The 10,931-nt window shown below is 41.1% G+C and overlaps 1 protein-coding gene across 3 annotated transcripts in view; it reads left to right on the forward strand.

The window, feature by feature from the left end:
- The window catches only part of Ubtd2 (ubiquitin domain containing 2), a 65,177-nt gene extending 54,246 nt beyond the window's left edge, over window positions 1-10,931 (forward strand). For all 3 annotated transcript variants that reach the window (XM_027938728.2, XM_027938729.2, XM_071611987.1), the window contains one exon: window positions 8,536-10,931. In XM_027938728.2, coding sequence (XP_027794529.1) covers window positions 8,536-8,933 — 398 coding nt within the window. In that variant the 3' untranslated portion in view covers window positions 8,934-10,931. The remainder of the gene's footprint in view (window positions 1-8,535) is intronic.

The following is a 10,931-nucleotide window of genomic DNA, read 5'->3' on the forward strand; positions in this document are numbered from 1 at the left end:
ATACTTGGAATTAGATAGTATACGGCCTTTTCAAACTGACTTCTTTGAGTCAGTAGTATGCACTAAGTTTCTCCTGTGTCTTTTCACGGCATGATAGCTCATTTTCCTTTTAGCGCTGAATGAAATTTCATTGTTTGGAATGGATCACTATCTATCCACTCATCTGCTGAAGGAAGCTTGCTTGCTTGCTTCCAAATTTTGGCAGTTGTGAATAAAGCTTCTGTAAACAACCATGTGCAGGTTTTTGTGTGGGTGTAAGTTTCAACTCCTTTGGGAGCATAATGGCCAAATCACTTAGTAAAAGTGTCTTTTAGTTTTCAGAGTCCTGTCCTGCATTCCCACCGTCAGTGAGAGCAGAGTTCCTCTTGCTCTGCGTCCTCACCGGCATTTACCATCATCAGTGTTCTGGGTTTGGGCCATTCTAGTAGGTGTGTAGTAGTGGTATCTCGTTGTTCAAATTCGTGTTTCCCTGAGGATGTGTGGTGGAGCATCTTTATCATGCTTATTTTCCCGTCATATACCTTATGAAGGGTCTCTTAGGGTTTCCAGACCATTTTTAAAAATCAAATTGTTCTCTTACTGTTTCATTTTGAGAATTTTCTATTTGTTTTATAAAATAATGGTCCTGTGCTAAATAGGTCTTTTGCAAATATTTCTCCAGTCTATGGCTTTTTTAAAATTAATTAATTTATTTGTATATTTATTTTTGGACAATGTCTTTTGCAGAATAATAGGAATTTTTTGTTTTAATGAATACCAGTTTATGAAGTCTATCATGGATTGTGCATTTGGTGTCCTCTCTAACAGATCGCTGCCAAACCAACATCTTCTAGATTTTCTCCTAAGTTATCTTGTTAGGAGTTTTAGTTTTGTGTTTTACATTTAGGTCTGTGATCCATTTCAAGTTATATTTTGTAAAGCATGTTAAGTTTGTGTTTAGATTTTTTTTTTTCGCATGTAATGGTTTTCCGTTCAATTACTATTTGTTGAAAAGATTTTTTTCTCCACTGCATTGCTTTTGCTTCCTTATCAAGATCATCCACGTATGACTGTGTACACCTGTAATCCTACCAACCTAGAGTCTGAGGTAGAAGGATCACAAATATGAGGCCAGACTTAGCAACTTAGCAAGACCCTGTCTCAAAATTTAAAATTAAAAATAAAAATATTTGGGGATATATTCCATGAGTAAAATACTCCTGAGTCCAATCCCCAGCACCCCCCCACACACCAAAAAAAAAAAAAAAATCTAGTTGACTGTATTCATGAGGGTGTGTTTCTGGGTTCTCTTAATCTGTTCCATTGATCCTCTGTAATCAACACCATCCTGTCTTGCCGACTGTAGGTTTATAATAAATCTTACAAATCAGATAATGGTGTCTTTCACCTTTGTTTTCGCCTTCAGTGTATTGGCTGGTTGGGGTCTTTGACCTCTCCATATTAACTTTACAGACAGCTGGTCAGTATTCATGCAATAACTTGCTGGGATTTCAACTAGGATTCCAACTAGGATTCCTTTGAATTTTTAGACCAAGCTGGGAAGAGTTGATGTTTTGATGGTGTTGTCTTCCTCTCCATGAACATGGGCTCTCAATTTATTGATTCTTTGATATGTTTTTATCAAAATATTGTCATTTTCTTGTAGATATTTTGTTAGATTTATACCTAAATATAAATTTGGGGGAGCACTAATGTACATGTTATTGTCTCTAATTTTAAATTCCACATATCCATTGCTGTTTTATAGAAGAGCAGTTGTCTTTCATACGTTAACCCTGTATCCTGCAACTTGAGTGTGAGCTCGTATTAGTGTTTGGAGCATTTTTGATTTTTCAGATTTTTTAACGTGGACAATCATATCATCTGCAGGCAGTTCTATTTCTTCCTTCCCAATCTGTATGTCTTTTATTTCCTTTCTTATTACCTTAACTAGGATCTCCACTGTGGTGTTTAAAACAGCAGTGAGAGAAGATATCCTTGCCTTGTCCCAGTCTTAATGGGAAAGCTTTGAATTTCTTACCTTTAAGTATGATGTTAGCTCTAGGTTTCTCTTCATCAAGTTGAGGAAGTTCCCCTCTGTTCCTTTTACTGAGAGTTTTTATCATGAATGGGTGTTGGGTTTTGTCAGATGCAGCTGCATCTGTCGATGGGATCGTGTGGTTTTCCTTGTTGGGTCTGTGTGTTGGCTTTCCATCACTGTGACAGAATACCTGAGAAACCCAACTTCAACAAGGAAAGATTTGGGCTGGGGTTGTGGCTCAGTGGTAGCGCACTTGCCTGTCATGTGTGAGGCACTGGGTTTGATTCTTAGCACCACATATAATAAATAAGATAAAGGTCTAACAACAACTAAAAAATATATTTAAAAAAAAAAGAGGAAAGATTTATTTTGGCTCACGGTTTCAGAGGTTTCAGTCCACAGTTGCTCGGCCCCATCACTGTGGGGGAGCAGGGAGGGTGTGTGGAGCAAAGCTGCTCATCTCATCCTGCCAGGAAATAGAGAGCAGGGCTGGGACAATCTATATCCTTCAAGGACACACCCCAGTGACCTACTTCCATCAACTAGGTCTCTATCCTAAAGGTTCCACCACCTGCTAGTACCACTATCAGCTGGGGACCGGTACCTCAACACATGAGCTTTTGGAGGACATTCCAGATCCAAGCTGTAACACTCACTGTTAGGGACTAGATTAGTGGGTTTTGAATGTTGGCTCAATCTTGAACACCTGGAATAAATTCCAGTTGGTGATGGTGTATAACTCTTTTTATAGTGTGGTATTTGAGTTGCTGGTTTTTGTTGTTATTGTTGAGGATTTTTTTATCTATGTTCATGAAAGATATTAGTCTATAATTTTCCTGTAATGTTTTTGTCTGCTTTTGGTATTAAGATAATGCTGGCCTCATGGAATTAGTTAGTAAATATTTCTTATTCTATCTTCTGAAAGATATTGTAGAAAATTTCTTAAATGTTCAGTAGAATTTACCAGTGAATCCAGCTAAAACTGGTACTTTCTGCTTTGGAAGGTTATTTTTGATTCAGTTTAGTAAATATAAGCTTATTGAGATTGTCTGTTCTTGTGCATTCTGTTTTTCAAGGAATTGGTCCATTTCACTTAAACTGTCAAATTTGTGAAGTTATTCTTAGTATTCCTTTATTATCCTTTTAATGCCCATTAGATCTGAAGTTATGTCCTCTCATTCATTTCTAATATTAGTAATTTGTGTCCTCTCGTTTCTTGGTTGACCTGATGATGAGAGGCTTACCAATTGTATTGATGTTTTCATTGAATCAGCTTGTAGTTTCATTGATTTTTCTACATTGATTTCTGGTTTTTATTTTCATTGATTCTATTCAATTATTTTTTCTTCTTAATTTTAGATTTAATTTGCTCTTTTATAGTTAGTTCCTAAGGTATAAGCTTAGATGATTGATTTTTAGACTTTTTTTTTTTTTTAAAGAGACAGGTCTCAATAAGTTGCTTAAGGCCGGTCTTGAATTTGCAATCCTCTTGCCTCAGCCTCATGAGTCGCTGAGATTACAGGCATGTGCCATCATGTCCAGCTAGATCTTTTTTCCTTTTCTGATAATATACAATATAAATTTCCTTAAATTGTGCTTTCATTTAATTCAAAATATGTTATTAATTTCTCTTGCGATTTCTCCTTTGACCTATGTGTTATTTACATATGTATTGCTTAATATTGATGAATATTGATTTCTAGTTCATAGTCTGAGAAGCAGTTTTGTCTGATTTCTGTTCCTTTAGATTTGTTAAGAGATTTTTTATGGCTTAGAATATTGGTGAATGTTCCCCATGAGCGTGCAGAATGTCTGTTCTCCTGTTGGGTGGAGTAGTTTGTGTCCATTATATCAAACTGCCCGAGGGTGGTATTGCGTTTAAGGGTATCGTTTCTGGTTTTCTGCCTGGTGGATCTGTCTGTTTCTCACTGAGGAGGGGAATTAAAAGGCTCAGTCGCAGTAGTGGATCCATCCTTTGTCCTTGCAGCGTTAGCAGTTTCTATCTCTCATATTTTGCTGTGTTGTTAGGTGCATACACGTTAAGGACTATTACCATATCTTGAAGAACTGACCCCTTTATCATTATTTAATGCTACCCTTTATCCTGATGACATCCCTTACTTTGAAGTGTACTCCACCTGAAATTAATATAGCGACTCCCACTCTGTCTTAATGAGTGTTAGCATGGTCCATCTTTCTCTAGCTCTTTCCCCCAATCCGTTTTATTTATTTGGTACATGTAGATAACTAGTGTTTAATGTCAGTAGCTAACATCTACTGTCTCTATTACAGCTTGTTGTCCTTGTTCTTATTCCCATTTTTGTCTTCCACTCCTTTTCTTCCTTTTTTGGTTTTAGTTGAATATGTGGTGATTCCATCATCTCTCCTTTCTTAGCGTATCAGGTTTACTCCTGTTACATTTTAGTGGTTGTCTTCCTATAACACTATAATGCTCTACAGGTAGTGTAGATGCCTTATAATAAAATAACCATAATTCCTTATGTCCTTTGCATCTTTCAGGTATATAAGCTTATATAAATAGATAAATAAGTATACATAATTGAATACACTGTTGTTTTGAACAAATTTTTATGTTAGATCAATTATAAATAAGAAAAATAAGGGCTAGGGACTTCGCTCAAGTAGTAGTGCGCTCGCCTGGCATGCGCAGGGCGCTGGGTTCTATCCTCAACACCACATAAAAAATAAATAAAATAAACATATTGTGTCCACCTAAAACTAAAAAGTAAATATTTAAAAAAAGAAAAATAAAAGTTCCTACATTGCCTTGTTCCTTCTCCAGTATTCTTCCTTGCTTTATGTGAATCTGAGTTTTTTTACCTAGATCATTTATCCTAAGAACTTCTTTTAATATTTCTTGCAAAGCAGGACTACTGGAAACATTTTCTCAGTTTCTGTTTTCTAAGCTAGTCTTTCTTGATTTATTTCACAGGATACAGAATTCTGGATAGTTTTTTTTTTCTCTCTCAATACTTTAAACATTTCAGCCCATTCATTTCTTGCTTCCTTCTGTGGCTTCTGAAAGTCAGGTGTAATCCCCTCACCCCATCTTTCTTTTCTATGGGTAAGGTTTGTTTTCCACATCTGGCTTCTAAAGGAACAGAGTTTATCTTTGATCTTGTATAGTTTGAAAATGATACATGTCTAGTTTTTCTGGCATTTATGTTGTTTGATGTTCCCTGAATTTCCTGGATCTGTGCTGTAGTGTCTGAGGGTGAGTTGGGGAATTCTCCTTCATAATGGTTCCAAGTACCTCCTGTTGACTTCTTCTGCTCCTGGTGTCCCATTGTGCATAAGTTATAACTTCTGGAGCTGTCCCTCTGTTCTTGGGTATTCTGTTCGGGGTTTTTGTTTGGCTGGGTTCCCCTGCCAGTCTTTTTTCCCCTCTTTGCTTTGAAATTTTAGGTTTCCACTGAAATATCCTTCAACTCCAAGATTCCTTCCTTGAACATGTCCAGTCCACTAATAAGCCCATCAGGGAGGTCTTCATTTCCGTCACAGTGGTTTTTGTCCTCACGCGTTTTGGGTTCTTCCTTAGACTTCCATCATTCTGGTTGCCTTCCTTGCTTGCCTAGCCATTGGCATATTAAGTACAGCTGTTTTAAAGTCCCAGTCTGCTTATTCTGACACCTCTTTTCCCTCTGAGTCCCTGGTTTGGGGGTTTGTTCTTTGTCTTCAAACTGTTCATTGCCTTTTAGAATCTTGTCATTTTTTGTGGAAAGGTAGACGTGTTTTTTGGCAAAAAGGAACTGCTGTAAATGAGCCTGGAGTAAAGTGAGGGGTGGGGGGGAGCTTCTAGAGTCCTATGACTAGGCCTCAGCCTCTGAGTCTGAACCTCAAGCTGTGAACTTCGCAGGCTTTCTCATCATAATACCACCCTAGGTAGGACAGGACGGCTAGAGGGGGCAGGGTAGGCATTTCCTTCCCCACGGGTCACTTGTACTCTACTGTGATCCCCGCAGGTTAGGCTCTAGTTAGTTCTTCTGAGGGCTGCGTGCTCTGGCGTGTTCAAGATGGTTCCTTATGCCTGCTCTGCCAGAAGCACAGGGAGTTTTTCTCTGATATTTGCTATGAGGAGGTAGCTAAACTCCAGGAGGTAAAACTTACAAAGGTGTTTTCCCTCGCCACCCGCAGGGCTTGGCCCCCTTGCAGGTTCCCCTAAGATTGGACTATCCTGGCCTCCAGCCATTTGCCAATCACCATTCACATTCAGGCTTTCCTGCTCTGTTGTAGTCAGCTGTGGTTCTCTGTTCTGCTGGCTGGCTGGCTGGCTGGTCATCTTGATGACTGTCGTTTGCCCTGTGACCTTACCTCTCTCTCAGATCGAGGAGGAGTTGGGACTTTAATTTGTTTAGGTTTTTCCTTGTTAGGAGGAAACTTGGACTGGGACTTCCAAGTTTCTTACATGTCATACTGGAAACCAGAACTGTAATTTTTAGTTTAAAACTAGAGAAAAAATATATAAAACCAGAGTATATTTGTAACGCAGATTCTAATTTTTTTTTTTTAGAGAGAGAGCGAGCGCAGATTCTATTTTTTTTTTTTTTTAGAGAGAATTTTTTAATATTTATTTTTTAGTTTTCGGCAGACACAACATCTTTGTATGTGGTGCTGAGGATCGAACCCAGGCCGCACACATGCCAGGCGAGCGCGCTACCGCTTGAGCCACATCCCCAGCCCCAGATTCTAATTTTATAGACAGAAGAAAGGGAAAGTTGGTATACCAGAAAACTTCATATTAAGTAAAAAAGAAGTCGTCTTCTCCAAAAATGTTAGAACATAGGTGCTTCTAAGCCGCATGGAGCATGGACAGCTCCCGTCCAGTGTCAGGGTCTGGGTGCTGCCTGCACTGGAACAGGGTGAGGCACAGTCTACCTGGAACTCTCCTTGGCATTTTCCTCTCTTACTCATTTAAGATGAGAAAATTCCACCCGAAATGCCAGGCTGCAGGAGATGGGCTTCTTTGCCTCGTGGTGGAGGGTGAAGGTCAGGTCCAGTAAGAGCCAAGCCAGCTGTCGGGGTGCAGTTTGTGTCGGCTCCACACTGCCTCTCGAGGGGTGGGGTGCTTTCAGTCAAGGCAGCAGTGCTGCAGTCCTGCTCTATCAGGCGTGCCTCTGTAGAGGTCAGCTTCTTCCTGCTTCATATTGTGATTGAAAAAGGAATTGCAGGTTAAAGAATGTTGCTGTTCGGGGCTGGAGTTGTAGCTCAGTGGTAGAGTGCCTGCCTAGTACATGTGAGGCCCTGGGTTTGGTTTTCAGCACTGCATATAAATAAGTAAATAAAGATCCATCAACAACTAAAAAGAATATTAAAAAAAAAATAGAACGTCGCTCTTCAAGGTTGCACAGCTCATTAATAAAAAGGCAGGAAATTTCTTCTTGGTCTCAATTCTAAAGATAGTGGTTTGGTATGGTGTTCTTTCCAGGAGAATGTTTTAAATAGCAGGGCAGTTATGGCAATGTGCTACACTTGCACCCGTGGGGCCCACGCTACTGACCCCCGACATCCAGTGGGACGTGTACCTGAAGGTGTCTCCTCGCAGAGCAGATGGGTCTGCAGCGAGCTCTCCACTTGCCCTTTACTCACTCCCACCACGGCCGGACCGTCAAGACACTGGCAGGCTTCTTGCTGCAGGACTAGGCTATTTGGATATGTGACCAGTTTGCACAGGGGTATTCAACCCAGAGTCACATCCCCAGTCCTTTTTTTATTTTTTATTTTATTGAGACAAGGTCTTGCTAAGTTGCTCAGGGACCTTGCTTAGTTGCTGAGGCTGGCTTTGAACTTGTGATCCTCTGCCTCAGCCTCCTGAGCTGCCAGGATTACAGGCGTGCACCACCACACCTGGCCATATATGCTTTTTTCCCTCCCTCCAGGTAGCTCATTATGAATATCACACCCCTCCAATCACCTCTGTAATTGGAGCTTCTCTGATAGATTAGCTGAGTGGGGTTAAGTAAAACATCTCGGTCCTTTCTGTGGTCATGGTACTAACAAGATTCATACGTGGGCAATAGGCGGTCACACCTCATGGAGCTGTCATCTCTGGTCTGATCTCAGAACCAAGGACTCTGGCCAGGTGCAGTCTGTCAGCCAGGTCCTGGGCTTTCTTTCTTTTTTTCTTGTTTTTTTGTTCAAGGTAATGGATTCGTTTCTTAAACAGATACAACAATGCAATGTAAATTTCCCTTTAATTTGTTCTAAGCACTAATGAATTGTGTGCACCCATTTCCTTTCCTTTCTGTCTTCCTGGAATTGTGAGCTGGGTGTTAAATGACTTAGAAGAGGTAAGAGCTGGAGTCCTGGTTAATGTAAAATTAGATGCATCCTCAGAGTGCCCCCAGGACTTGGTCATCACTGCTGATCACTGGACAGTGACTGGCATCATTTAGTGCCTTTCTCTGCTGTGGCATGCTAGCAAAAGAGCATTAGCAGTTTGTAGAGTGTAAACAGGAATACGGTCACTGAAACTCGTTTGTGTCTTCCCTCTGAAGGTGCGCTTACGGAGTGCTATGATGAACTGGGGAGCAGATACCAGCTTCCCGTGTATTGCTTGGCACCGCCAATCAACATGATAGAGGAAAAGAGCGACACAGAGACTCTGGACATTCCTGAGCCACCACCCAACTCTGGCTACGAGTCCCAGCTCCGACTTCGCCTCTCCACAGGCAAAGACCTCAAGCTTGTGGTGCGCAGCACAGACACGGTGTTCCACATGAAGAGACGCTTGCATGCAGCCGAAGGGGTGGAGCCGGGAAGCCAGCGGTGGTTCTTCTCAGGCAGACCTCTCACCGACAAAATGAAGTTGGAGGAGCTGAAGATCCCCAAGGACTACGTCGTGCAGGTGATCGTGAGCCAGCCCGTGCACAACCCCACGCCAGTCGAGAACTGAGCCGAGCCAGCTCCCCCTCTCCTGTTTGTTATTGTTGTCATTTTCAACTCTGTGGCGTGAAACCTATTTTCACTGCTCTGAATTCCCTATGAATGAATTTAGTTCTGAGGAATTACCAGTGAAAAATTCCATCTGTGATGGAGACCAACAAAAATAATAAAACACAAAGAGCCAGCCTTTGAGACTCATGTAACTACAATTTCTAATTTGAGAGGCAGTTAAGAAATAGATAACCATTTATTTTAAAACACTCAACTACTTAATGGCTGAATTTAAATGATTTAGACTGTAAGTGGAACATTGTAACCTTGAAGAACAGCACCAAGCACCTTTGAATACAGAATTTTTAAAACATCTGTCAGATTATATAATTTCCAGATGTCACCAATAACGGTTATAATTTTTTGATAGAATCTGAGAAGAGCAGTATTTGAGATTCATTTCTGTTCTGGTTTTTTGTTAGCTCATTTCATATTTAGCCATAAAGGAGTAAGACTGGCAAATTGTGTTTCAGTGTTGCTTTTCCCATCCCCACATGTTGAGCCCCTTATTGACAGTCACACTAAGTTTGGGTGCCTTGAGCATGTTTGATGGCCGGGACCCTTCTGAACACCAGGCAGTAAGTAGTTCGTGCAGTCCTGTTTCTGATTTCCACCTGATCCTTGGGTGCTGCGTAGGTGTTTTGGAATCCTGCACAGACAGCTGTTTTCATGTCTGGCTTAGAAGGTCACTACGTCGTGTACCTTCCGTACTCCCTGCTCTGTTTGCACTTGCATCGCCTACCCTGCCCCAGGCCCACAGTCCCCGGGCGGGAGGCAGGAGTCTATTACTCTTCCCACCACGAGGCAGTGCAGTGAGGCTCTCCCGGCTCTGCAGGGGTGCAGGGAAAGCCCAGTCCTCCTGTGCCTGGGAGAACTTGCAGAGAAACTTTCGACTGAGAATCCAGAGTGAAAGGTTTGCTGGTGTTGCTTTCACATTAGCAGTGACGTGGCAGCGCTTCAGACCTCAGTGCTCCCCAGTTCACTGTTACCCTCAGCCAAGCGGATAACAGTTCTTCTCTCATCTTTTCTTGCAAAGAGGCAAGTTAAGAACCATCTGCAGAATCATGTTTGGTGGCCAGGAACTGAGAAATCTGCGAAGGCCTGAGTCTTGGGTGCTGTGGCTGAGTAAAGCTGCCCAGGGCTGCGTTTAATTTGGAGACCCTTAAGACCTGGCTCTGAGAGAGAAGCGGACTCCCTCCCTTACCAGGCTGTGTCCTGGGGCCTCCGTGAGGAGGAAGGGGAGCAAGGAGCATGGGTGCCGTGCTGGGGGGAGGCACACCTCCACAGCTACTTGGGTGTGAGCACCTTGTTAGTTAAAGTGACAAAATGAAACTGCTAATTAGTCTAAATGCATTGTTTAAAAATGGTATTAAATCTCCTATAGCCTGATTAAGTATATCTATAACTGTAACTTTATCATGTTTCTGAGAGCTTTAACTACTTCCCTAATGTTATTCGATCACTTTAAAGATTGTGGCTACATCTGATTTGCTTGTTGATGATTGACTCTAAATTCAAGAGAAACAGCAGCATTAATTCCAGAGGAGAAGTTTTCCCTCAGAGGTGGGGCTAGGAGGGCATTTCAGTAGATCGCCCTCATCCAAAAGTTTTTGTTCATCGTTGCCACACTGAACAGCAGCATCTCTCATGTTCATCAACTGGAAAAAAAAAATGTTTAAACTGATTTTTCTTAAGGAAATTTGTTAATGTCATCAATAATCTATGGTTGGTAAAAGGTCCTGATTATTGAAGATTCTCTCTCTTTAAGAGTTATTTTATTTTAAAGGAACATATACTTTGAATAACAATTTTCTGGGCATGTTTAACCTAGGTAAGAAAACCATGGTGCTGTTTAATTGTTAATAGATTGATATAAGATTGGACCAATACTTGATGTGTATAATTTTAGTATGTAGGGTTTTTGTGCTTTTTTTAAAAAAAAAAAAAAGTTAAATTT

Source organism: Marmota flaviventris, chromosome 5 (assembly GCF_047511675.1).
Source record: "Marmota flaviventris isolate mMarFla1 chromosome 5, mMarFla1.hap1, whole genome shotgun sequence".
NCBI lineage: Eukaryota > Metazoa > Chordata > Mammalia > Rodentia > Sciuridae > Marmota > Marmota flaviventris.